Source organism: Hirundo rustica, chromosome Z (genome assembly GCF_015227805.2).
Source record: "Hirundo rustica isolate bHirRus1 chromosome Z, bHirRus1.pri.v3, whole genome shotgun sequence".
NCBI classification, from domain to species: Eukaryota; Metazoa; Chordata; class Aves; order Passeriformes; family Hirundinidae; genus Hirundo; species Hirundo rustica.
The window spans coordinates 85,938,854-85,965,331 of record NC_053488.1 but is presented as its reverse complement, the minus strand read 5'-3'; the positions used below and the strand labels follow the sequence as shown (position 1 = coordinate 85,965,331).

Genomic DNA, 26,478 nt, shown 5'->3' with positions numbered 1-26,478 from the left:
CATTGATTGATTTTAGTATTGAAGAAGAAAATTTAGTGGGTGAAATTACCTGTGCTGTGGAGTGGAAACATATTTAGGTTTTATTAATGTTTCATTTTCAAATGGATATTTTTGTTGTTGGCAAGGTAAAATAATACTGTTCCATGCTTCTTGCTAACTAGGAACAAGAATTCGTGAAGACTGTAGGAATTAAATATGAAGTTGGGCCTCCCACACTCTGCTGCTTGAAGCTTGCATTCCTGGATCCAATCACAGGCAAAATGACAGGAGAATCCTTTTCCATAAAGTAAGTCACTGGAATGCTGATGACATTCTTCAAGAGCTTTCCTTGCAGGGTGGAAGCTTCCCCCTCCTCCTTTCTTATTTCCTGTGCAAGGCATGATGATGGCAGTAATGTTTATCCCAAATGCATGGAATTTGAAGACTGTGTAGTTCATCTAGAACTGTATATCTGGATAATAATAACTTCTTTTGGTCTTATTTCCTGAAGGTACCACGATATGCCAGATGTTATTGATTTCCTTGTGCTGCATCAGTTTTATAATGAAGCCAAAGAAAGGAACTGGCAAATAGGTGAGTAGTTTTTTCCTAATTCCATGCGTTTTGCACCATTTCTGCAGCTGTGTAATGGGGTACAGTGTCTTTATTACATGATGCAAAGGACTATACACACGTGATATTGTAAAGATTATTGGAAACCTTTATTTGATGTTTACTGCAATTCCTGTTGCAAAAGAAAAGAGAAATGAGAGAAACTGTTCCAAGGGCAGTGAGAGCAGGAGAATCTCCTGATCTGTTGGGATCTGAGGTGTGAGGCAGCTGAGAGTAATTCCAGAGATGGCGAAATCCCACCCTGAGGGCAAGGGCTCAACTCCTGTGGTGCAAAATATAAGGATGGAAGTAGGGCATTCACAAAAGAGGGAGCTGATTCTCTAAAAGGAAATATTTAGCAATTCTTGATGTTGTTCTTTTTCTGAATGCAATATTTGCGCTTCCAGGGGATAGATTTCGCAGTATCATTGATGATGCCTGGTGGTTTGGGACTGTGGAGAGTCAGCAGCCCTTCCAGGCAGAATATCCTGATAGTTCCTTCCAGTGCTACAGTGTCCAGTGAGTATTTCCATGTCCTGGGGCTCCTACACAACTCAGAGAACTTCAAAAACAGGACTCATAATATCAAGAACTGGAATCCCTTTTTACATTTAAATACATACCTGGACACTTTATTTATTTAATTTCACGTATTGTACTTCTTATTTGTTACTTACTATTTATTTATTTTGGAATATTTTGAATATTTCCTTAATTTGAGTATTTACTTATTTTATTTTTGAATTTATTCCTAAAGCAACACTTCTGGTATAAACAGTAGTGCAGTGATTACATAGGAGATACAAGACGAAAATAGGGAGTTGAAATGTCTGGAGTCACCTTTTGGGTCAAATCTGGTAAAGAAAAGATATGTCTTTATATTCAGCTCTAACTTGTGCATTTGAATGATTTTTTTAATAGCTGGGACAACAATGAAAGAGAGAGGATGAGTCCATGGGACATGGAGCCAATCCCAGAAGGAAGTAAGTGTGTGTTGGATTCCTGTCCCTGCGCAAAGCAAACAGCTTTGGGGCCCTGGATTTAACCGTCTGGAATTGTTCCTCTCCAGCTGCATATCCGGAGGAGGTCGGTGCTGGAGTTCCTGTGACCCCAGAGGAGCTGACAGCTCTTCTCTACAAACCCCAGGAAGGAGAATGGGGGGCCCATTCCCGAGATGAAGAATGTGAACGAGTAATCCGAGGGATTGAGCAGCTTCTTTCCCTCGGTATGTTTGGAGAGAAAAGGGGGAAGGAGCAACAATATCAGGGAGGTGGCACAGGACTGACGAATAAATGGGATAGAGTGCCGGGACTTGGTGTGGAGTATTTAAAATGTACTCAACTGAATTACTGAGAAGAGCCTTTTAAATTTCATATTTCAGTTTCCAAGCTAAATCCTCTTTTTTCTGGAGCTTCACCTGATTTCTTTCAGTGGGGCTTCCTAGTGGGTCGTATCTAAAGGTGAAAGAACCAAACATACAAATAAACTCCTCAAAACCAACCAACAAATCGTCGCTAAATACCCTCAAATACCCTCCAAATTCCTTGTAACTGGTTTGTAACCATTTAATAGCAGACTGTGCTTTAAATTCTGCCTCTGTTTACACCCAGGACACGTCTGTGTTCTTATCTGATGCTGCGTGTTGTAGCAATCCTGTTGTAAGCGCAAATGCCGCGTTCCTTTCAGTCAGATTGGCTGCTGGCACACGAATCTCAGATGTGATACTTGAACAAAAAGTGTTTTTTCAAGAGTAGGAATAGGTGGTACAAGAGGAGGAACCCTGTTCTGTGGGTAATGACATCTTCAGCTGTAGATTTGCTTTGCTTTTGCCGCATTCTTCGAAAGAAACCCTAGAAACCATTCAAAGGAATCTTGGTATAACATCCCTTGGAGGCATCTGAACGACTGTGGTCTTTTGTCTTGCAGACATTTCTAATCCCTTTGCTGTTCCAGTGGACCTTAGTGCCTATCCCATGTATTGCACTGTCGTTGCTTATCCAACTGACCTTACCACCATCAGGAGGAGGCTTGAAAACAGGTTTTATAGGTGAGTTTGGGTTTGTAGCTGACATTTATTGCATTTATTAGTATGTGGAGCTGAATGCTGTTTGAAGTCCCTTCACCAACTGCGTGAGATCAGATTGGCCTTGGGCAAAGTGAGTCTTCCTGAATAATAAATTCTCCTGGCCATGTTGTTAAGGCAAAAGCTGCCGTAGCTGGATCTGGAGAGTTGGTTTAACACCCAGAGCCTGGCTCTGTGTTGGAGGCAGAGCATGTTTGCTTTGTTTCCATCCCTGCTGCCTTTGAGCAGGGTCTTTGTTTGTGTTGTATTTTGCCAGACGGGGACAGAATAATGCTGGAAACTGGAAATCTCAGTTTTTCCAGTTAATTTTTCCAGTTAATAAATAACATCCTGCTCTTATTTTCCCCTCTGAGGACCACCTCTTTCTGCTTGGTCTGAATTCCCAGTTCCATTTTTACTGAAGAGTCCTACTGAACCTGGAAGAAAAATAACATAAAACCTTCCTCTCCATCCCATTCCTTTAATTTTGTGTATTTTTCAGGAGAATCTCTGCCCTGATGTGGGAGGTAAGATACATTGAACACAATGCCAGGACTTTCAACGAGCCAGACAGCCCCATAGTCAAAGCAGCCAAAATTGTGACAGATGTCCTGCTCCGCTTCATTGGGTGAGTTTGGACCTCACAGACCCCACAGCTCCAATTCGTAGGATCCTTCATTGTGTACCTTGGTTTTTGTCGTTGTCCTGCAGAGATCAGAGCTGTACTGATATATTAGAAATCTACAACAAGGTGAAAGCAGAAGACCTGAGCAGTACTGATGAGGAAGAGGAGGTAAGATAATTTCCTTCCCTTTTAAAATTCAGCACATGAAAGAAATTTTGATTTCTGTTGAGTCTTTATTTTATGGATAATTGCACTGAGTTTTGGAGTTGAGGCTGATTAGGCTCACCTGGGACAATAAGCTCCCTGAAGTAAAAATGCTTCTTGGAACTGTCTTTAATCTTCTCTCAGTACATGATGTTTTGTTGGGAGGATGAGTAATGAGGGGAGCTGGGAAGTGGAGCTGTTACTCAGGAGGACAGCAGCTCTCCATTGTCAGCGAGGCAGCACAGCTGATTTCCTTATGTAACTCTGTGTCACTTCCCATCAGTTGATCCCTGGAGTGAGATGTCAGGTAGAATCCAGGGTAGATATCACTGCCTTGAGCTGCTTCCCTCTCCTGACACCTTCTCCCCATCAGTGCAGTTTGAAATGGGCTGTAGTTCCTGTTGCCAGGTGCCCTGTGGTGGTTGTTGGATGGTTTTTAACCCTTGTTCCATGGCTGAGGGTTGTCCAGACCTGCCTGTGTGTGATCATTCCCTTTGCCTTTAGGTGGCAGAAGTAGATGTGGATTCAGATGCTCCAGGCACTTCCTCTGGGAAGAGACGAGTGAGTAAATTTTCTGCTTTGGTCATATTTTTTAAAATTTGATTTAAAAAAAAAAAAATCTCCAGCAGTCAAATTTCAATACAACTGATAAATATAGCAAGGCTGGAGCTGAGATATTGCAGCTTCTCATGGGTTTGAGTGTGATATATGACCAGAAAAGGCAAATTTGTTTAGATTGTCTGGTTTGCATATTGCTGTGCCATGCTGTGCTGCTTTAATCTTCCTAGATTTCTGTTTTTAATTGGGGAATGCCTGGAAATTAGTAGGAACTTCAAGGGAACAATGTGAATATCCTGATACCATCTGCAATACCTGTTTCCCTGCAGGTGAGACGAAGAGTGAGGAGGCAGCCCATGAAAGCCAGTGCTGATGCTTGGAAGGAGCAGTGCCAGCAGCTCTTAAACCTGATTTATGAGCGAGAGGACTCAGAGCCTTTCAGGCAGCCTGTTGATCTCTTCTCTTACCCTGTAAGTGCAGCTTCCACATCTAGAATTGTTCCTCCTTTGGCAGAACATCCATGCTGGGCATGGCTCTGTCCTCTCTGTTTATGAGCTGATGTTTTCAGGGAATTACCTGCAGCAACTCTCAATAAGAGTGACTTGAGCCACTGGATGAACACTGAGGTGATGTTACTTCCTTAGGATTTGAGAGCTTTGATTTTTCTCTTGTGTGTTCTCACAGGATTATCGAGATATTGTAGACACTCCCATGGACTTCAGCACTGTGAAAGAAACCTTGGAAGCAGGAAACTACACCAGTCCCTTGGAATTCTACAAAGATATTCATTTAATATTCTGCAACTCGAAAGCTTACACTCCTAATAAAAAGTCCCGTGTAAGTAATAAATTTTAATGCCTGTTTTTTAGCAAAGACCTTGGCCCTACGTGAAAAAAGCACGTGAAATGAGGTCTGAAGAGCAAAGCACTGCTTGGTGTAGTAAAAATAACCAGGATACACCCATTCTGTGGTTACAAACTTGCATCTCCCAGATGACTTCTAATGTCCATTTTCATCTGGGACTGTGGTCACTGTTGCAGCTGCTCCTTACAATACTTGTAACAGAGAACTGGTCACCATTTGCTTTTACTTTTTTTCAATAATTTATCCCTGTAAGCAAGGCTATCAGCTTGGTAACAGCACGTGTTGTGGATGTGGCTACACAAAAGCAAGGCCTAAAAAGAGGACAGGAAGGTGGTTTAAACTACAGCACATTTTGACATCTGGCTTACAGAAATTAGGACTGAGGACATTTTGGGTTGCTTCTCTGTGGCTCTGTAAGGGTGGTATAAGGACAGTTCACCGGGGATTTAGTGCAAAAGCAAAGATGAGGAGACATGAAATCCAATTGTTTTTCCCTTGGTATTCAGGTTATCTTAAGGCCTGCTTCCATGCTTCATGGGGATTGACAGAGGGGACTGTATTCTGATAATCCAGAAATCCATTTTCCTTCAACTCTGGAAATATTTTGTACTGTTATTAAATCCTTGTATGAAAACACTTTCTGTTGCAAGAATACACATGGCCCATGGAAGGAAATAAGCTGTAAAGAACCTCATAGTGAAACATCACTGCGAATTTTTTCCTTTGTGCTGTAAAGTCTGGACGTCTTTGTGATAGTTTTTGGTAGATCCTCAGGTTATCCAACTCTAATGAGCCCGACAATTTTTCTTCACTTCAGATTTACAGCATGACCCTTCGACTCTCTGCCTTATTTGAGAATCACATGAAAAACATCATCTCTGAGTACAAGTCAGCAATGCAATGTCAGAAGAGGAAAAGGCCTCGCTATCGAAAACGGCTGAGGAGCAGCAGCAGTTCCCCCTCAACCAGCAGAGCATCCAGGTAAAACAGGGATGGTGAGCCTGGCTGGCAGTGCCATTCCAGAGGACAGGCTAGATGTGCTTTTGGGAATAACCAGCAGCAGTGTTGCTCATTTCCCAATGAACTTGCTCTTTTGGGAGATAAAATCATGCTCAGTTTGTAGTTTGTGATTCTGGTAAGTGAAAGAAGATGTGGTTACAATTGCTCCCTGTGGAGGAAATGAAAGATCAGCTGTCTCTTTACCTTTTAACTGTTGAAAAGGTGTTGTGTAACACTTCTCTAGCTTCATATGATGCATCATCTAGGTAAAATGACTGTTGTTTTTAAAAAGGCAGATAAAAACTTGCCCCTGCAAACTCCTATACCTTTAGCGAACAGCACCGTGGTGTAACTATTTTTAGTGTTATCACACCGGGGAGACAGATCACTTTGCAGGAGAAATCAGTTTTGTATTTGAGTCTTTGGTGATAACAGATTTCTCTCTTTGGGGTATTCTGTGTTTGCAGCCCAAAAGGGAAACAGAAGCAAATGAAGATTCAGCCTAAACCCAACCAAAATACCTCACTGCCCCTGACCAGGACTGACTCTTCAGTCTCATCTCATGGTGAGGAGAAATCCAGCCTTTCTCTTACAGCAGCTTGTCTGTGCAGGTTGGGTCTTGTCCTCAGGAGACACATGTAAACCCTGCCTGTTGAAGGAGCAAGGTCCTGGAAATATGTTGTCTGTAGGTTGTTTTAGTTGAGTTCAGCTGTTGGGAATTTCTGGGTAAGGATCAGGATATTGGGAACCTGGGTCTGGCAGTGATAAGACTTATTCCAGTGACAAAAGCCCAGACTTCCTGTGCATGGGCCTCTCTCCTGCAGCAGTGATGGATTAATTAAATTAATCCTACTTGGAGTTACACTCCGGAGGAATCTGTCTTTCCATGGCTGCAGAGCAGCTTGGTGAGATTACCCTGACTCAGGCTGTTAATTCAGGGCATCCAGAACCTCCCCAGACACAGCCCTGTAAACAGAGCATAAAAATCACCCTGTCCCCTTGTGGTGTCCTGTCCGAAGTTTCAGATACAGCAGAAGAACCCCTGGGTTCAGCCACTGGTGAAGAGCTGGAGGGTCAACCATCTTCATCAGGCTCAAATGCACAGAGCCGGAGTGGAAATGCCATAGATCCAGGGAAAAGCAGGCCAGTCAGGAGCAAATCTACACCTGTGAAACAAGGTGAGAAGTAATAAGATTCTGTGCTTTGACTGACTGGTTTCACTAGAGATGAAAGATCTTGCTTCTGTCTGATGTTTATGGAATTCTTGCCTCTGTGTAGCATTGTATATATTCCTAAACTGTACCAAAAAATAGAATTTACTTTACTCTTTTACTCTGTGGTGTTCTTGTCTGAGGTGTGGAATGCAGATGGTTCCATGTGCACTTTGGTGAAGTCCTTTAAAATCTCTCCAGATGGAAAACTTGGTTGCTCTTAAACTCCTACAAGTTCCTTCATGAGTTACAGAAAGCAAACAAACCAAGAGAATCCCCACCCTAAAACCTTCACCTTTTATTAATCAAGCTGAAACCAAAGATGAAAAACATTTACGAAAACATTTAAATATTTTTCTCACATATAAAACAAAGTAGTTGTGATTAGAAGGGAGGCAGTTCAGCTGTGGTTATCTTGGGGATGTGTTACTCAGAGTTTCCACCGAAGGGGGCACTTGATTGGGCATTTCCAGAACCCTGGAGCTTTTCCCAAGTCCACACTGTGGGACTGTGCTGTGGCTCCGATGGATGCTGCAGGTGAGCTTCTCCTGTCCTGTCATAAAGAAGATACTTGATCTTCATTGTCAGATTCGTAACCCTGAAAACACGGCATATTTTGGGTCCCAAGCCAGCAAGATACTTTATTCGATTTTCATTTAAGGTGTTCAGCAATCACAGTGAGCTTTCTTGGGTCATTCTTAAGTTACGCTTTCCATTAATATTCCCCGGACTAAGCCTTTGGAGAACGTGCATTTGATAGGGAATAAATGCTGCTTGCAGAATGTTATTTTTGTGTATATTTAGTTTCGAAATGGATTTTAGAGTATTCCTGCTATGGCACCCCACGTAGGATTCACCTGACTGAGTTTTAGATGTTTGTGTCCAACCTGGTCACTCTAGGCTCCTTTTTTTGCCTGGATCTTCGCTGAACTCATGCTCAGGAGACTTTGCAGTCGTTCCTTCTGGATAAAAACTGTGTTTACTTTGATAGATTTTCCCCTTAGAGTCCCACAGCACATAAAGGGTGAGTAGCTCCCAGTGGATCATCCCTGAGCACACCTCAGAAGCAGCTGAGGAGAATCCCAAAGGCAACTGAGGCAAATCCCAGTTTGTGTGTCCTGTTTGGCTGTGGTGTGATGCTGATGGGTTTATTTTGTGTTTGCTTAGATCACTCTCCTGATGGGCCCCTCACCAACGGGGATGGCAGAGAACCCCGGGCAGGAGTCAAGAGGAAGCTGCTGAGCGCCTCGGAAGAGGACGAGCACCTGGAGGAGGCGGAGGAGGAGGAAAAGAAGAGAGAATTAAAGGAAAAGTCTGGTTTGTCTTCGTCAGAAAGTGGGGAATCGGGATCCAGCTCCAGCTCTGAAAGCAGAAGTGGCTCTGATTCCGACTCGGAATCAACCTCCAGAACAGACCAGGATTACATCGACGGCGACCACGACTACAGCAAAGTTGTGCAATCCAAAAAACCCAAACGGAAAATCAAACGGAAACTCACCGGGGGCAAACGGAGCTGGCAGGGCCGAGGGACAGGGAGGAGGGGCAGATGGGGCAGGTGGGGCAGGTGGAGCAGAGGGGGAAGAGGGGGCAGAGGTGGAAGAGGCTGTGGCAGAGGAAGAGGCAGCGGCCGGGGAGGAAGGAGAGGCCGGGGAGGCCGAGGAGCCTCACGAGGAGCCACCAGGGCAAAACGCGCCCGGCTCGCCGACGATGAGTTTGAAAACCTCTTTGGGGGACAGTTTGGGGATAACGTGTTTGGAGGGAGATTCAACCGACCCCCTCGGATCAAAACCAGGAATGAGGGCAGGAGAACCGTCCTGTACAACGATGACTCCGACAATGACAATTTTGTGCACACCGAGGATCCTTTGAACCTTGGTACTTCCAGGTCAGGCAGGGTGCGGAAAATGACAGAAAAAGCCAGGGTCAGCCATCTCATGGGGTGGAATTATTGACAGATGGAAAACTTTGGAACAATTTTAAAAGAACTTCAATGGCCTTCTACTGCAGGGATTTTACCAGAAATTCTACCAAGCAAGTTGTGCGGGGACTCCACTCACGTTTCACAGTGGTGCTTTTCCATCCTGTCAGTTTGTGTTTGTTTTAAAGCTTCAGATCTCCACACTTCATTGGTCAAAACAAGCCTTAGTCATTAGGCCTTAAATTACAGAAATTCTTCCCCACACACTATGAGTTCATCACATTACAGAGGCTTCCAGCTTCTCAGTAAGAACATGACATTTTCGAGTCACGCTTATGACTTCTCTCCCTCGTTTTGTTTTTGTATTATAGAAATAGCACCTTCTTACAGAGTTTTTATGTGGTTTCTGCCATAAATCCTTAGACACAGTAATAATTATAACTTTTGCACAATACACCAATCCTAAAGGCAGCTATAAAATGTTTACAGTTTCTATATTGTAAGAAGGATCTGGATTATTTTAATCTTCCCAGGCCAAACGCTGATGGAATTGTGCTGAACTGAAGTATGTCCATACTACAGTTTTGGGGGTCCTGATGTGCTTTCTATCGGTTCTTTATTCGTGTAAAAACAGTGACAAAGGGTTGGTGCCTTGTAAATATGTAGCAAACCTTTGATGTGGTGTGTCCTATGTGTGCATTAACTTTATTAAAAAGAGAATACTTGAGAAGTATGAATACGTAGACAAAAGGTGCCAAATGCAAAAGTTACTTGCATCTATTTTCTTTTTGTCCTCTCATATTTTTATAGTATTAATCGAGATTGTGCAGCTAAAGGGGTGACTTCAACATTTGAAAGGTTCCTCCTCTTCAAAGCATGATTTTTAACAGTAGCTCAGCTACCTCTTATTTACAACTACTGGAAACTGAAAAGAAAATAGATGCTGTTATTCAGAGCGTGGTGAAGAGGCGAGAAGGAGCGTAGAGAGGTGGAAGTTGTGAGTAGCTTTATCTTTCTCGTGTTGCCACCATAAAAACAAATGCAGTGGCTCTCAGAGTTCTCAGCAGCAGATGTTTGGGGCAGGTTTGGGATTTGGTTGTGCAGAGTGGCTGCCTAGCCCCCACTGCCCTGGGGAAATGTGGTTTGGGCCCTCGGGCCCCTCGGAGATACTGAGGAAGCTGTTTCCCCCCCAGACTGACTCTTGTGTCTCAAGCTTCCAGAACAGAATTCCTGTTGCACTGTGCTCTTGTTGTCCTGGGAAATGCTGACTTGAAATCCTCTGGCAGTGGTAGTGCAGTTGGTGAGGAGATCCCTGCTCTGGCTCCTCGGTGACCTCGGCAGTGGCATGGGCTGAGCTGGAGGTGAGCAGCCTCTTCCTTCCTTCCTGGGCTCTGGCTGGATTGGATGTGCGATTGCAGTTTCCTCCCCTTGTCTGACAGTTCAGAGTCAGGTTACAGAGAGAACAAGTCAGAAGAGACTACAAAGTTCCAGTGGAGTGTTTCAAGGTTTTTAGGGGGTTTTTTTGAGCTTTCATCCAATATCCTGAAGTTCTTCTGTGCACGGCTTGGTCAATAATTCTGGAAAACCTCAGGCAGCAAAGAGTGACCCATGTATATTCTCAGATGCAGAAGGAGTTTAATTTTTGACTTTCTATATTAAGCACTAGCTATTTTATCTCGCTTTCCAAAAAAAAAAAAAAAAAAAAAAAATCCTAGTTAGATGCAAAAAATACTTGAAAATAAAAAAAAGCAGAGGTTTAGTTTTGTGATGGAGGAGAGTATATCCTAAATTGCTCATTGATATGAGCTTATGGTACAGTACAAAAACCACACTTTAAATTTTGTAAGGAATGTTTGGAATCAGCCGTAATCCATTGCTGAACTTGATCTGGTTTTTGATGGGGGGTGGGGAAAAAGCCAAGTGCAGAGGCTCTCCTAGTTCTGTGTTGGGTTTTAAAGTATAAACACCTGTCCTATCATCTCTCTCATATATCTGTATATATACATGCGTTTATATTTATAAGAAATGTATTATTTGTTTGACTGATTGGTCTTTTTACATATGGTAACCAGGAGTAGCATGTTTGCATCAGTTGGAATCATATCCCTTAGATCAGTCCTGTGAGCTAATGTAAACACTATGGGTTCTGTCCTAAAGCCTGAAAAGCTTGAAATGCAAAAGAAATGCTTTTTTTCCTCTATTTCTGACTGGCTGAAAATCCACTTGTTCCTTATTTATTTTGCATAGGGGTCTGGGAGAGAGAAACCACAGGGATTCCAGAGAATTCATTTTATAAGTTGGTGTATTTTAGCAGCAATTAGAGTAAGATTTAATATGTTCCTAACCGTATCTTTTCTCTGTACTGTGAAGATACCAGTGAAGCATCACTTTGCTGTGGCGTAAGTATTACTGTGTCCCATGGCTTTGAGCTAGAGCAGGGGTGCTGGGACAGCAGAATTTAGTGTAAAAATAGGAAAAAAAAGACGTTTTGGTTGTTTTGTTTTGTGCATGAGAACCTTTTATAAGCATGACAAATGACTTGGGTTTAGAGCTGTTCTTTTTGCTTGGGTTTGTGTCTGGATTCTTCCTCTGAGTTGGGCAGTTGATTTCTCATAGTTCTGTGGAGTAATTACACTGTTGTAGGAACTTGGATGCTCTCAAATCCCAAACCCTATCAGGAGCCACTTATGGGTGTAGTAGATTTAGGATGAGCCCACCAGGTGCAGCAGAAGCAGGATTTAAAGTAATTTAAGCCATCCCAAAAGTCTCCCTGTTCCAGACCCTGCCAAGCTCCGGGCAGGTTGCAGAGTCTGGAATGTGCTATCTTTCCTTGCACTTTCACCAAAGAACTCCAGACTCTGCCTAAGGAATGGGATTTAAGGTCTGATTTTGAATGGGATTCCTGAGGATGAGCAGGCAGGCCAGGGCTCCTCGGTTTCTGTAGATGTTTGGGCATTGGTGCCTCTATTCCCACTGAGATGTCCCACTGGCTGACCCAAATCCCGAGCTGCTGGGGCTCCTCAGGGCCCTTGGGAATACCTTGGGAGAGGCCTCAGGCCTACACACTCCATCCTCCACAGAGACAGGGCTGGAATCTTGCCTGTCTGCTCTCAGCTTCTCCCAGCCCCAATCCACTGTCCCTGCAGTGCTCCCCTTTCTCTCCAGACCGGGGCATGGACAGCAAAAGCTTGTTTCGCAGTAGTGAGATGACGTCATCTTGGATATTAGGGAAAATTTTTTCGTGGAAAGAGTGGTCAGGCATTGGAAGAGGCTGTCCGGGGAGGTGGCAGAGTCACCATCCAAGAGCTGAGTGCATCTGGCCCTTGGTGGCTCAGTAGGCGTGGTGGGATTTGTTTGGACTCGATGATCTTGGAGCCTTTTCCAACCTTAATTGTTCCATGATTCAGCCCAAACTTCACCTGCTTTTTATTTTCTCCATCACCTTTTATTTTCCTCTTTGCCATGCCCCACCTCTGTCCTGTAGTTTCCTTTTATAGGCTATTTATTTATTCTCTTGGGAACTTTGGATATCGTGATGAGTTTTATTTTGGCTGGCTGCCAGGCTGTTAGGTTTAATCCAAACCTTTCTGTTGGTGCTTCAACTTGGATGGATTTGGGCAGTTTTATCCCTCCTCCCTCTTTCTGTCTTCTCCATCAGCCAAGCAGAGGCCACCCCCTAATCCCAACCACCCCCACCCTGCAGGCACAAAAACTAAAAAGAATTGTGGAGAAATAATTCATGGAGGATTTTTGGCTGCTTCAGATTCCGTGTCCTGTTTGCGTAGTTTCATTTTCCTGGAATACTTTCCTCAATGCCCATCTCAGCTGCTCCTCCTGTGGGGAAGCAGAAGGACTGAGTAGTTCAGAGAGCAGGGAAAAGAGCTGGCACCAGGGGTGTGGCAGGGAGTTTTTAATTAATTAAATATATATATATGTATTTGGAGGTTCTCTTGACTCCCAGCAACAAGATTATCCTTGCCAAACATTTGGAAAAGCTGCTCCTGGGTGTCTCGGGAATGTCTCTATACTCCAAATCACAGAATATTAACATGAGAAAATCAGTTTAAATCACGAATTTTCGATAAAAACTTGATTCATTCCATCTTTAAGTGGTGAACACCAGGGAAAAGTGAACAGCTGTAGGTCTAAGGATGTTGTGTTCTGATCTGGAGCACCCTGTCATGGATCTCATGGGTTTAAAAACGTCTTTGTGTGTTTACATGTCTTAATTTTATCTTTTTATTTAAAAACCATCCTGCAGAGTTTCGTAAAATGCCGATGATTTCCTGAAGGAGCAGTTAACCCCCCCAGGGCTAACTCGATATTTAATAGGTAGGGAGCTGTTGTTGTGTTCTTAGAATGTGTGTTATAGCAAATCCCTGCGCATGAGCGACAGAGACTTTTCAACTCTTCAATATATCCGAGGTTTACACATGGTAAAAAAACTCCTTTATGTACAGTAAGTAACAGCCTGCAAAACTTAGTCTTAAAAACTCGTCTTTTTTTAGTCTTAGAAATGCAAAGGCCTGTGTGCGTTTTTTACTGCGTCGTGTTCAGCCCACAGCGAACTCACACAACTGTGCTTCGAATCCCCGAAAAATTTAGATTTCCAGTGGGAATTGCTGTCACAGCCTTAACTCTAGTGTTTTTAAAAATGGTGCTGAAATACATTTTTGTGCGTGGGTGTGGGTACCTGATCCGAGTCTGTGAGATTTGCAAGGCAAAACAAGCACTTGGAGTTACTACTCCTGGTAGTAACTGCAGCCACGCTGGGGAGCTGGCAAATGTGTAAATAGTCGGGAAATAATTCCACCAGTAGAAAATTAGGAGCAGTTCCTCAGTTTGAGGGTTTTCATTGGCAAGCACTGCGGATCTTCCTGGGTTTGAGGTCTTTGAGGAGTTTTTTTGGGGGGGAGTGGGCGGGGTGAAATCCTGCCAAATATTTGCAGGTAAAATCCAAATCTGCTGTATCTCTTCCTAAAATTCTTCCTCGGAGAGTGGTGGCCACTCGGGTGTGTTCAGAACTCAGTCTGAGGATTATTTTTCTGTAGAAATACTAATTCAGGCTCTTCATTCCTCCATGAGTCATTAGAGCAGATTTCATGTAGAAATACCACTTGATGTCAGAGCAAAATTCACATTATTTAGGCTCTCCAGGTCGTGTTCTGGATTTAAAATACTCCAAAAATGCACAAAACTATTAGATTTATGTCTACTTTCTATTTTTTTTTTTTTTTTCCAGGTGATATTTATGCCCATATCTTCACATCCGCTATCTCAGGTCCCTTTAATGAATACTTCAGGGATTTTGATGCCACATGTTGGCAGACCAAATGTAATATTTATATGCAATGAGCTGTTAGTTTTTTGTATTGTACAAATGTAAATTTGTAAAGATTTTTTTTCTAGAGTTTTTTTGAAGTCACTGATGTAATCTAGGATGTTTCATTTTCCAGCTGTGGGATTGTCTTAATAAAAAAAAAAAAAAAAAAAGATAAACTCTTTGGTTTTGCATTGCTTCCTGAGTACTTGAGATTAAAAAAAAAAAAAAAAAAAAAAAAAAAAAAAAAAAAAAAAAAAAAAGGAGTAGGTAAAATGGAGGTTTTCCTCTTTAAAAAAAAAGCTTTTTGATGCAACTGGATAATTTCATAGTTTTAATTGGAAGTTTTATAAACTGGGTATAGAAACTGTATTTATGAATGGATAGAGAAGCTTTTATACACTGTGAAGGTCTTGAGCAGGATGGGATGGAGACCCTCACCTTAATCACCATCTGATCAGGCTCCAAAATTTTTCTGGGAAAAAAAGGACAGGAGCCGCTAATGATTTCTTGGAAAAAGAAGAGGAAAATGCCTAAAAGTGCTGTGAAATGTCTAAAAATGCCATGAAAGGAGCCAGGCAGGAAGAGGAGGAGGCTCTGGGCAAGGTCCCTTGGCCACTGTGGGACGCGGGTGGGTTCGGAGGGTGACTTGGCTTGAGGAGAAGGTTGGATTGTTACCTAAGGGATATTTCATGGAAAGCGAGGAGTTACTCCTCTGTTCTTGCCCTGGTTAAGTAGCAGTGATAACATTGTTTAAACAGGGATTTTTCGGGGTGCGTGGGGCTGGGTTTGTGTAGAGCTGCCAGGAGGGCTCTGTGCTCAGCCAGAGGCAGGTGCTGACAATTAATATATGGAATAAACTCAGGGGGAATTTCTTCCTGGAAAGGGTGGTCAGGCATTGGAAGGGGCTGCCCAGGCAGGTTTGGAGTGCCCATCCCTGGAGGTGTCCAGGGAGGGGCTGGAGGTGGCACTCAGTGCTCCGGGCTGGGGACAAGGTGGGGATCAGGCACTGGTTGGATGCAGTGGTCAGGGACTCCTTTCCCAACATTAATGATTCTGGGATTCTGTCATTCTATTTTGACTTTTCCCCTCATTAATCTGCTGACTTTTTTGACATTTCACTTTATTGCACTGATTCCAGTGGCATTTCCCCTCCGACGGGAATGAATATCTCCTTTTTAACACAACACTTGTTCTCCAAACCCCAGGGACAAAAGGGCTTTTTTATTTTTTTTCTTGGCTTTGATGGTTACAGAGAACAAAATTAAACTTGTTTTGCAGAGTTGCTGGAGCCCCCCTTTATGTACATCCGTCAGATGTCATCGGTGGGAAGAATTCCACTCCCTTCAGAGCTGCTTAACCTTTGCTAAACCTCCCTTGGCTGTCCCTCTGTCGATATTACATTGATTTGACATTATATTGATATTATAGCATTGCTTTTTTACACTTTATATGATCATGTTCAGGTCATATGTGATAATACATTATATAAAAATACATGTTATAAAATACAATATATAAAATAATGGTGGTAGAGAATAACTATTTTTCCTATGTAGTTTGGAAATGAGTTTTGTAGAAGTGCCTTTTAAAATGTATTTTTTAATAGATGTCTTAGAATTCAGCTGTGATTTCTGTACGTTTCAGCAGGAAGAGTGGACTCAGCACTGCCTTGCAGTGATGTGTGGGACAGCTGGGTCATCCCAGCGCTCGTTTCCAGCCTGGAAAACCCCAAGAGCACTTTTTTGAATTCACCCTCACGATGCTTCAGGGGTGCAGGGCGCTGCCGGTGACATCGTGGGCACTGCGAGGACCCGGACAGAGCCTTCCCGACCCGCACAGCAGGGAGAGGCCAAGCTTTGCCTCCAACCACATCCAATTCACAACAGGAAGGGGATGAGCCGAGCTCCAGGAGTGTTTGGACAGCGCCTCAGGGCAGGATTTTGAGGGATGGAGCTGTGGAGCGCCAGGAGCTGGGCTCCGTGATCCCTGAGGGTCTCTGCCAGCTTGGCAGAGCCGGTGCCTCTGTGTCGTTTGCCCTTCATTCGGTACAGCCAGGAGCTGGGTTTGGGTACGCCGTCCGGCCGCTGGCAGCGTGGAGCCGGCTGGAGCCGTTCCCAAGGCCGGGAGTGCTGGGTGGGCCGCCCCCGCCGAGCCCCGTCTGACGGGACCTTCGGGTGTCCTTATTTCTGGGTGAATAAAAGCCTCTTTGTGCCGAGCCTCGGAGGATCAGGTGTGCAGCCGGAGCTCGTCCCGTGACGCAGGTACGGGCGGTGCTGGCAGCGCTCCCGGCCCGGGCCTTCCTCCCTCTCTGCCCGGGACAAACCCTTTTCTCCGCCGGCGGTGGCCGGCCCGGGGCTGACGCAGGACCTGCCCTCCTCCACCAATATTTGCTCTGCTGCCTGGAGGGAAGGCTCGCAGCGCTCCCGCAGGAGCTCCATCCTCACGCGTCCCCTCAGACGGAGCCGGAGCCCCGCGGAGCATGAGGGACCGGCTGGCGGAGCTGCAGCAGCGAGCGGCGGCCGAGGGGGACCCGCACGACGACTCCGTGCGCTTCGACAACCCCGCGTTCGTCGGCGACGACGCCAGCCCCGTGGGCCGGGCGCTGCGGGAGGCGGCCGAGCTGTGGCGGGCGCTGGAGCGGCTGGAGCAGCTCTCGGAGAGCATCGACAGGACGCAGCAGTCGGTGCTGTGCTGCACCTCGGAGGAGAGCATCGCCCGCGAGAAGAGCGGCCTCGGCGCGGCCCGGGCCGCCTTCGCCCGCCAGGCCGCGGCCCTGCAGCCCCGGCTGGGAGCGCTGCCGGCGGCCCCGGCCGGGGGCTCGGGGCGAGCGGGGCCCCGCGTCCGCCAGACCCAGCTGTGGCTGCTGCTGCGCCGCTACGGCGCCGTCCTGGCCCGCCACTACGCCCGGGAGAGCCGCTACCGCCACCGGCTGAAGGAGCAGATCCAGAGGCAGGCGGAGCTGGCGGGCATCAACCTGGGCGCCCAGGACGTGGATCTGCTGGCCGAGAGCCCGCAGGGGCCTCGCATCGTCGGCCGCGACCTGGAGGAGCTCAAGGCCAAGCATCACCTGGGCCTGGCCCAGGCGCGCCAGCGGCAGCTGCTGGAGCTGGAGGCGCAGATGCTGGAGCTGCGCGGGCTGTTCGTGCAGCTGGAGGGGCTGCTGGCCCAGCAGCACGGCGCTGCCGACAGCGTGGAGCAGCACGTCCTGCGCACCCTCGACTACGCGGCCCAGACGAGCGGCGGGGTGAAGAGAGCCTGCAAATACCAGCGGCCGTCGCGGCTCTCGGCCTTGCTGACGGCGGCTCTGGGGCTCTGCTCCTGCTGCCCCTGCCTGCCCTGCCCCGGCCGAGGCCTGCGCTGAGCCGGGGCTGCCGGGGGAGATCGCAGCAGCGCTCGGGGATTCGCCCCGTGCTGGGCGAGAGACGGCGTCTGGTGGGAGGGAGGCTGTCCTGTGCCCCTTGAACAGCGACGGCGGACAAAAGAGTGACGCTGAGGATGGTGGCGAGCACCAAGCAGTTTGTTTTCCCGCAGTACCACTTTTTTGTACTTTTCCTCCGTGTCACACGCGTTACGCGCGTTTCCTTTTTGCGTTACAGCTGGCTAACAAACTGCGTGCGCGCGCCTTCTGCCCATTTGTAGTTGGTCGTAAATTCCTCAGTTTCTTGTCGTAAATGTCAACACACATCCGCACTCTGCGCTTCTCCCTCAAAGCTGTTCGCCTGTCTTGTTCAAGGACACAGCTGTAACTCGTCGAGGCCGAAGGCTGCCTGCAGCCCCATTCCTGTTCTCCTACATGGCGCCTTAATGATGGTGTAAGGGCCGCGCACACCTTCCTTGATGGCACAGGGACCATCAAGCACAACTTGCTCAGGGATGCAGGGTCCGTGCATGCATGGGGATCACACACACCTTCCCTGATGGCACAGGGACCCTGCACACCTTGGATGGCAGCACAGTGATGGAATAACTCACCTGGAGGCATGAGGACCAGGAACCTCTTGCACGGTGGCACAAGGACTGCCAGCACCTTTCCTGGTGGCACAGGGACCTTGCACACCTTGGTGGCGTCTTGGGGACCGTGCTCCTCCACTGCGGCGCCCGGCCAAGAAAAGCACTTTCAACGCTCCAAAACCTGACTTCGGAACTGTAACATTCCTTGGTTTTGTTACTGTTCCAAGGAGAGAGGGCAAAAAAGCCTTCTGAAGTTTTTGCCAGCTCTGGTTGCATGTGAAAGGACTCAGATGGGTCGGTTCCACCAGGGAGCCACACGAGGATTCCTCTGCCACATCCCAATCCTGATTCTTCCCTCTTCCTCCAATTTCTACTCCCTTGGGGTTATTTGGTGCGTTCAATTGCGTTTTGGTCATTGCTGGTTTGTCAGGCAGTGGGTCAGCTTTGGGCTGGGTGTTCCTCATGTCTCATCCCACACTCTGACACCAGCAGGGGATTTGCACATTATTTTGGGGGAATCTGCAGGCTTTTACTTCAACCTGCACGTTGCCAAACCAGCCAATATCTTGTGCCCAGATCGCTACCTGAATTTCCCCAAACCTCTCAAATTAGAGCCTGGGGCCTGGTGAAGTTTTTTGGGACCCTCTGTGGAAGGTTCCTCTGCATCCTGGCAGTTCCTGGCAGCTCATCCCAGTGCTCTCAGCCACCCTTACATTTATTTTCCTCTTCTGGCTGAGCTTTAATAAAGCAATTTCTCAATAACCTCTTCAGTGTGGAGAGTTATTTCTTTGCAGCAGGGAGCCCAAAGCTGAGGAAGAGCAGAAATTGAATGAATTCTCAGTGTGTTGATTGAGTTAAATTCTTAGGAATGGAGAAAAATTATTTTTTGGGCTGATAAATTCATATTTTCTGTTGACCTGGAAGACTCCCACATCAGGAATGTCCATCTCCATGAGAACTCCGGGAGCCAAGTTGAGTGGTCTCTGCTTCTGCCCTCTTCCTCCTTCTTTGTCTTCCATTTGTGAGGTCTAAATCAATATTCCTTTTTCATTCAATTTTCGATGATTGGAAGTTCACATTTATTAAATTTTCATTTTAAAAAAAAATTTTAAAATCCACAACTTCCAGGCCATTGGAAACACCCCTTTCACCTCACATCCATACCCACATTTCCAGTGTGGCTGCAGGAACAACATCCTGGGAAGCACTGAAGTTATCTACAGACTTCCAGGATACGAAGAGAAGGGAAATGAACCTGCTGAGGTTGGGAGGTGGCAAATCTAACCTCAGTAAAACATATTTAAACATATTTAACCTCCTTTCACGCCCCACTGTCACAGCTCCGTGCAAACAACCTCCCTGGAGCCCTCTCGGGTGGCTGGGCAGCGTCTGGCTCGACTGGTTTTGCTGCTCGGGAGACGATTATCCATAAAAACCAGGGAAAACAGCTGGGTCACCAGCAGCGCTTCCAGCCAGGACAGGTTCCCTGAGGATTTCATGGAGCACAACTCCCCTGGAGCCTGGCACAGAGGGAGGGGATGGTCCTGTGCTTGTGGGGCTTCAGCAGGCACGGGATCTCCCGTGTGTGGGATTAGCATGAAAATAACCCTGATTTGTGCTCAGGGATCCACGAGGAGTTAAAGGAGGAGGAAAACAGGAGAAACCTCACACCTCGGAGCGGATCTTCCCACCAATGGCTTCAGTGGTTAATGAGACTTTATGTATTTATGAATTTAATTTTTTTTTCTGCTGCCTGGTGGCCTTTCGTTAAATACTGGCCTCAGACAGCATCTAATTACTGCAGAGCAATTAACAATATTGTAATGTGGGCATGAACACCCAACAGGATGGGGAAGATTCCTTTCTCTTCTGACTCCGGGACTCATCTGGAGCACGTTTAGGGATATTCCTGGAGATGGTGACACCAAGGTGGAGAACCTGCTGTAACAATTCCAAGAATATACATGAGACAGCTGCTTTAATTATGTCCCAAATGAGCATCAGAAATGCAAGAAGTTCACCTTTAAAGGGAAAAATAAGATAAAGCCAAAGTTCAAAATTCAAGCCCCTCAGCTCTGCTCTGTGTTCACACACATGGAAGGCACCGAAAGAGGGATTTTTGGTAAAATGTATTAAAAGGAGCTGGAGGAAAAGACCAAAGCCTTTGTAGCTGTGCTGGCAGCCCCTGCAAAGCCTTTCAGTTGAAGAAGTGTCACTGAAAAGAATTTTTTTTTTTTTTTTTTTTAAGAACACAAACTCTTTTGCTGACATTTAGACGAGCAAATAATTCCAGAGCAAATTAATCACCCTGCAGAACTCGTTTTAGAGGTGAGGTGGGTTATCACAGCTCAACAGTTCCTGCTCAGGGACCCTGGGGGGGTTGTGAATTCCAGCTCAAACACTCAGCTTTGGTCCCTTCGATGCTGCTGATTTTTGATGTCACAACAAAACCCCACAAACAGAACATTTTTTTGTAAATGCAGCCTTTTAAAAACCTCCTGGATGCTGCAAAGGAACTCAGTTCCCTGAATTCTCTTGCATTTGAAGCATCTGTTTGGCCAAACATCAGGGCATCAGCATTTATCAGCAAAATTGGAGGGGAATGCTGAAATGTGATTTCATTTTGTTGTTCTTCAGGTCCCCAGCACGAGAGGAAGGATAAATTCTTCATTCAAAATATCTAAATATTTTAATTCAATAGGGGATATTGAATGGATTACATTTGCGTTTTCTTCATTGAAAGCCATTGCTCAATATTTCAATTTCCAGAAATTTTTCAGAAAGGAGGTTTTTAGTTCTGAAATCACACTTGGTTATTTTACTCTGAATATACTTAGTGTCAAATCAGAAATTCATTCTGCTGTGGGGGGTACCAAGTGATTGCCTTACTTCATAACACTTTTTACATTTCCCTCCCCAACCCAAAAACGTGTCAGCAGTTTAAATTTACTTGATTTGTTTTCTCCCCAGTTTTTCCTGTATTTTGCAGTGAATCAACAGCTCTATTCATAGAGCTCATCAAGTATCTGCTGCTGCCTCTCCAAAACAAAAAAGGAGATCTGGCTCACAAGCCTTTCTGCAGGAGTCGGGATCTCTGCCAAGAAATTCAGGGGAGACACTGCTTGTCTTGGAAACTCCATCCTTGGGTTTTAGCAACAAACTGAGCTCGTTTTTGGTGTTTGCTTCAGCTGGATGTCTTTGGTGTATCTGATCTGTGTGAGCAGCCTGGAGCAGGTCACATCTCAGTCTCAGATAATTTTTAAGGGTGTTTCACTACAGGCATGAACTAAATTGCGTTTTCCAGGGATAAAATATTTCTGTTGGATTTCCCTGTCAGGGACGAAATTTTGTGTCCATGTCTCTTCCTGCAGCCAACTCGTACAAAATCTACCAGCAATAATTTAGGATCATAGAATCCCAGAATGGTTTGGTTTGGAAAAGGCCTTGAAGATAATCCAGCCCCACCCCCTGCCATGGGCACGGACAGTTTCCACTATCCCAGGTTGCTCCAAGTCCTGTCCAGCCTGGCCTTGGACACTTCCAGGGATCCAGGAGCAACCACAGCTTCTCTAGGAAATACATTCCAGGGCCTCCCCACCCTCACAGCCAGGAATTCCTTCCCATTATCCCAACTGACCTTGCCTTCTGACAGTGGGAAGCTGTTCCCTCTTATCCTGTCACTCCTGGGAAGCTCAGACTGGAAATTCCTGTTTCCCGGAGCCTGAAGCTGTGTGTGCACAACAAGCAGAGACCCAGATTTAGGGGCTGTTGCCGGCTGGGAGTGCAGAGCTCTCATGCTGGGAGAGAAAGGAGAGGGATTTGTGGCAATTTTTTATCTTTGCCGTGTTCCCATCACACGGTGGGGATGACGGATACGTCACAGTCTGCCAGGATCCCACAGTGGCACTGGATGATGAATCAAGGCGAGCTTCCTCAGGGATGATTTGGTGCCTAAGTGCTGTTTGCAAAGCTCCAAGTGAGGTCCAGGGGATAGTCGGATGATGTCCTTGGCAATCTGCATTCCTGGAGCTCTGGAGCCTCGGGAATGAGTCACGCCCAGGAATGGGACAGCGGTGACGTCCACCAGGATGACTGCCCTGGCTTTGCCTGGAAACGAGGTCAGAGTCACCTTTGCACCCACGGTGATCACCAAGGCCGTAAACAGCCCCAGCTTCGAGTTCTGGTGCAATCCTCACTTCACAGGAAGTTTTTAATTTGCCTTCACGCAACATATCCACCCCTCTGGGCTCCGTGACCTGGATCAACTTCTGCTTCTCTGAAAAACGGGATTTGTTCTAATGATTTTGTCAATCCATGTGCGCTACAACATCTCCATGGAGTCTTCAATAACCTTTCGCTCGGAATACGAAGTTTTTCAGTCTGGATTAACGCTGAGAGGCAAAAAATCGACAGTTCAAGCCTAGCAAGTGGGTCAGGCTGAGCTTTGTTGCATCAAACACGCCTTAACGAGAGTTTTCCCTCCTGTTTGTAATGGCACAGAGCCATTTGTGATGAGGAGCTGTTCTGCAGCTCACGTGTTCTGCCTGGCTTGCAGGAGTCTGTCTCCAAGACAGATCCTGCGGCACTTGGTTTTATGGGAGAAGGAGACGGACTCTCTGTCCTCCAGGAAAGGATTTTTTATTCTTCACAAAATTATGGCGGCTGAGTGACATCATTTCCCTCATGTTCCTCAACTGTGAATCCTATTTCCCAAACATTAGCACAGCAATAAACCTGACACCTGTAGAAAGCTTTGGAGCCATCGGCCGACAGGAAGTGGACTTCTGGCAGTGAATTCCAGATGGAATCGCGGGCAGAATGCCCCAAACAGGAGCAGCCAATGTCATAAATCACAGTTATTAGCTGGCACCATTATTTGGGCCACAAAGAGCAGTTTTTACTCGTCTTTATTTTTTAACAGAGATGTGAGTCGAACATGAAGTGGGAAAACTGGAAGAGTTGTTTCCAAGAGTGGTTTTCAAGATCGGTTTTCAAGAGCAATCCTCTTCTTGCTCCCTGGGTGACGCGGTGAAAACCTCTGTTGACTGTTTGTCCCCCCGCCATATCCTTCAGAGGGTGAATATTTCTGCATTTAATTCTGATGTTGTGCAAATGGGAAGGTAGATAATCATGTCAGTGCCTCTCAGAGGTCAGGGTACAAAGGCTTTCCATGGCTTCCCACACTAGGAAGGCAACTGCAATAAAACTCCGTTGTACTCGCTGCTTTACACTCAGCTCAACTCTAAACCAGCTCCTTTTAAAATCATTTACTCGTTTTCCTTTTTATATGGATCCTGCCAGGCTTCAGAATAACTGAAGTGGAGAATATTAGGAATGGAGGAGCAGGGGAGATAAACAATCTTGAGAGCAGCGTACAAATGCAGCTCGTTCAGCGCTGGAACGGGAACATGCAGGCACTTTTTCCAAAAGAAGCAATTAGCACTTTTTAAATAGCTGTATTATGTGGCTGCAAAAACTCCTTGTGTTCGCTGCCATGAGGAATGGATGAAGTCTATTCACCCCAACAAAAAGGATTTTGTTGAAAACAGGGAACAGATAGAAGACCTGAAACCCAGACTTTTGTTGGAAGTCAGCGGTTGTATAATCCGAGTGGGGAAGGGAGCGGGGTTGGTTAAGGTGGACAACAGATATCCATGGATTTGCTGCAGGAGTTTTTTGATGTTTCTGTGGTTCTTGCCCCAGCATCCTCTGAGCTGAAACATTTCCTGGTTTACTGTTTCAATATAGTCCCAGGATGGTTTGGGTTGGAAGGGACCTTAAATCCCATCCCATTCCACCCCTGTCATGGGCAGGGACACCTTCCACTAGCCCAGGGTGCTCCAAACCCCATCCAGCCCGGCCTTGGACACTTCCAGGGATCCAGGGGCAACCACAGGTTGAGGTGAGGTGAGGGCAGGGCCTCACCACTCTCACAGGGAAGATTTGGTGGCTGAAAACCATCAGCACCACAGGAAGACCATGAAATTCCTAACCCAGAGCTGTAGGGATGGTTTGGATTCAGCTCCATCCCTAACAGCTGCAGGAAATCCAAATCCCATCCGGGGTGACTGGAGGGACCGTGGGGCTCATCCAGGCCAGCATCCCACGAGCCCAGGTCAGCTGGGGCTCTGTTCAGCCATGTCCCAACATCCTTCAGGGATGGAGACCTCAGTCTCTGGGAAATCAGCCCTCAGGGGAGCCTGTTAAAGAAATTTCTATTAAATTTGGTGGATACTGGGAAAACTGAAGTGCAGTTCGGCTGTAACTTGGGACCTGCAACACTCCCTCTAATTTTGCTCCATTTTCTCACATTTTACCCGTGGCTTGCCAACATTCAGAAATGTAAATGGGGGCTGGAGCAGATGTGCCTCAGTCTAGGGTAGAAAATCAGTATTTTGTCCTTTTGTCTCCGAGCCGTTGAGGAAGCTCTGGGAGAGGATCGTGGACATGACCCAGCAGTTCTGCTCTGCCATGGAACACGGGCCCGCTCCCTTTTGCTGCCTCAGAATAGAGTTTAAAAGAAATAACTCTATTTCCATACTGAGTCACTGCTGGCACTTTGTTGAGCGAGTGAATTTCGTTTCAGCTGGTGGTGAATTGGGGACAGGTGCAGAGGATCATCTTTTTGTTTTCCTGGCAGATGCAAGGAGTGGGGAGAGCAATGTGGTTCTCCTCCATAAGGCAGCCACAGAATAATGGTAAATTAAGACTAAAGCATTTCTGATGAATAAAGGCAGAAACACAAAGTTCCAGAAGAAAATGTGCTCCACAAAAAAAAACCTCCGAAGTTTCCAAACTTGCAAAATACGGATTCGTTATAAAGCCAGATATTCATAATTTGTTTTAGTGGATTTGAAACGTCTCATGAAATCATTTAGGCTGGAAATAACGCAGCTGGAGGAGCAGAAGGTGGATGAAGCCAGCCAGCCCAGCACACCCTGGTCCCCGGAAGGTGGGAGGTTTTACAGCAGGTACAGACCCCAGTGCAGACCCTGCCCCACACCTTGCACCCGGCCCCTTGGGTCCTGGCCGCCGCAGACATTTCTCACAGTTCACTGCAATCTGTTTTTCACACTTGCATCACTGCTAAAAGTGGTCTGGGGTGATTTGGGCCTGTTTTTTTTTTATTCTTTGCATGTTTATTTCTCAGTTGGAGAAGGCTTCAATGAAAGTCTTCAGCAATTATAAAGCTCTATCTTGAGAAAAGTGGTGTAATGAATAAATTTAACTATGAAATATTAGATTAACTGGTTAAATTTGGTTTTTAAACACTGGCAAAGCTGCAAGATACTTTTTTTTTTTTTTTTTTTTTTGCTGTCAGTGAATCCCCTGGCTTTGACGACGGCCAGTTGTGGGGCAGGCTGATGTACAAGCGCAGGCTTCGGAGTGAAAGAAAACCCGAGCCGTGATTCCAGCGGAACTCCACCCTAGGGTCCACATCCTGCCTCCGTTTATCCTTCCAGGGATAAACTCCGAGCTGTAACTCCACCCCGGTTCGCCAGCTTCATGATTTTTCGTCGTTTCCCAGCGTTTTTCCAGGCAGCCACAGCCAGAGCTCCTCTCCCGTGTGGTCACAGCACAAGCAGCCGCTCATCAGCTCCAGGGAGCATCCTCCGGCCCGTCTGCCCCGCGGCTTCCAGGGATTTGTGTCTCCAGCGGGGAGGACACAAGGAATTACGCGTGTGTGGGCTCACACGGGCTCCTGCTGGAGCAGCCCCGGCAGATGGATGAAGCTCCAAATCCCTCGCTTGGAGGCCTCCGGGGCTGAAGGATGGGGATGGATGCTCAGCAGGGGATGCTGCGGGAGCTGGATGCTGCAGCCAAGCCTCCTCCCAGCTCCGTGTGTCCACGGCCCTGTGCCCGTGGGAAAGACCTGGGCAGGTCCGAGGATGCGTTCTAGAGGAGGAAAAGCGCCAGGGAGAGGAAGGAGCCGAGGCTGCAGGGAATGAAGGGCTGAGATCCCGGCTCTGGAATTCGGCCGCACCTTCCCTGTCCCGGGCAGTGTCCAGGGAGCTGGAGCCATCCCCGAGCCGGCAACAGCAGCGACACCCCGTGCCAATTAACACCCGAATTAGACCGATTGCGGTGGGTAATTAACCCCCGAGCGAAGGCACCGCGGGCTCATCCCGGCTCTGCCTTCGCCCGTGGCCGCATTCCAGAGCGGAGCCTCCC

At 46.6% G+C, this 26,478-nt stretch overlaps 2 protein-coding genes across 3 annotated transcripts in view; both read left to right on the top strand.

Annotated features, from left to right (window-relative positions):
• The window catches only part of LOC120765075 (bromodomain and WD repeat-containing protein 3), a 51,237-nt gene extending 36,756 nt beyond the window's left edge, over positions 1-14,481 (top strand). For both annotated transcript variants that reach the window (XM_040089370.1, XM_058424025.1), the window contains 15 exons: positions 162-286; positions 491-573; positions 999-1,110; positions 1,513-1,574; positions 1,661-1,816; positions 2,518-2,638; positions 3,156-3,281; positions 3,365-3,446; positions 3,987-4,043; positions 4,370-4,510; positions 4,725-4,877; positions 5,722-5,885; positions 6,371-6,468; positions 6,923-7,081; positions 8,282-14,481. In XM_040089370.1, coding sequence (XP_039945304.1) covers positions 162-286; positions 491-573; positions 999-1,110; positions 1,513-1,574; positions 1,661-1,816; positions 2,518-2,638; positions 3,156-3,281; positions 3,365-3,446; positions 3,987-4,043; positions 4,370-4,510; positions 4,725-4,877; positions 5,722-5,885; positions 6,371-6,468; positions 6,923-7,081; positions 8,282-9,066 — 2,424 coding nt within the window. In that variant the 3' untranslated portion in view covers positions 9,067-14,481. The remainder of the gene's footprint in view (positions 1-161; positions 287-490; positions 574-998; positions 1,111-1,512; positions 1,575-1,660; positions 1,817-2,517; positions 2,639-3,155; positions 3,282-3,364; positions 3,447-3,986; positions 4,044-4,369; positions 4,511-4,724; positions 4,878-5,721; positions 5,886-6,370; positions 6,469-6,922; positions 7,082-8,281) is intronic.
• Positions 14,482-16,834: 2,353 nt separating this feature from the next.
• On the top strand, positions 16,835-17,716 carry LOC120765856 (syntaxin-1B-like). Its single transcript, XM_040091052.1, has one exon. The coding sequence runs from the start codon at positions 16,835-16,837 to the stop codon at positions 17,714-17,716; it is 882 nt and encodes a 293-aa protein (XP_039946986.1).
• The last annotated feature ends 8,762 nt before the right edge of the window (positions 17,717-26,478 follow it).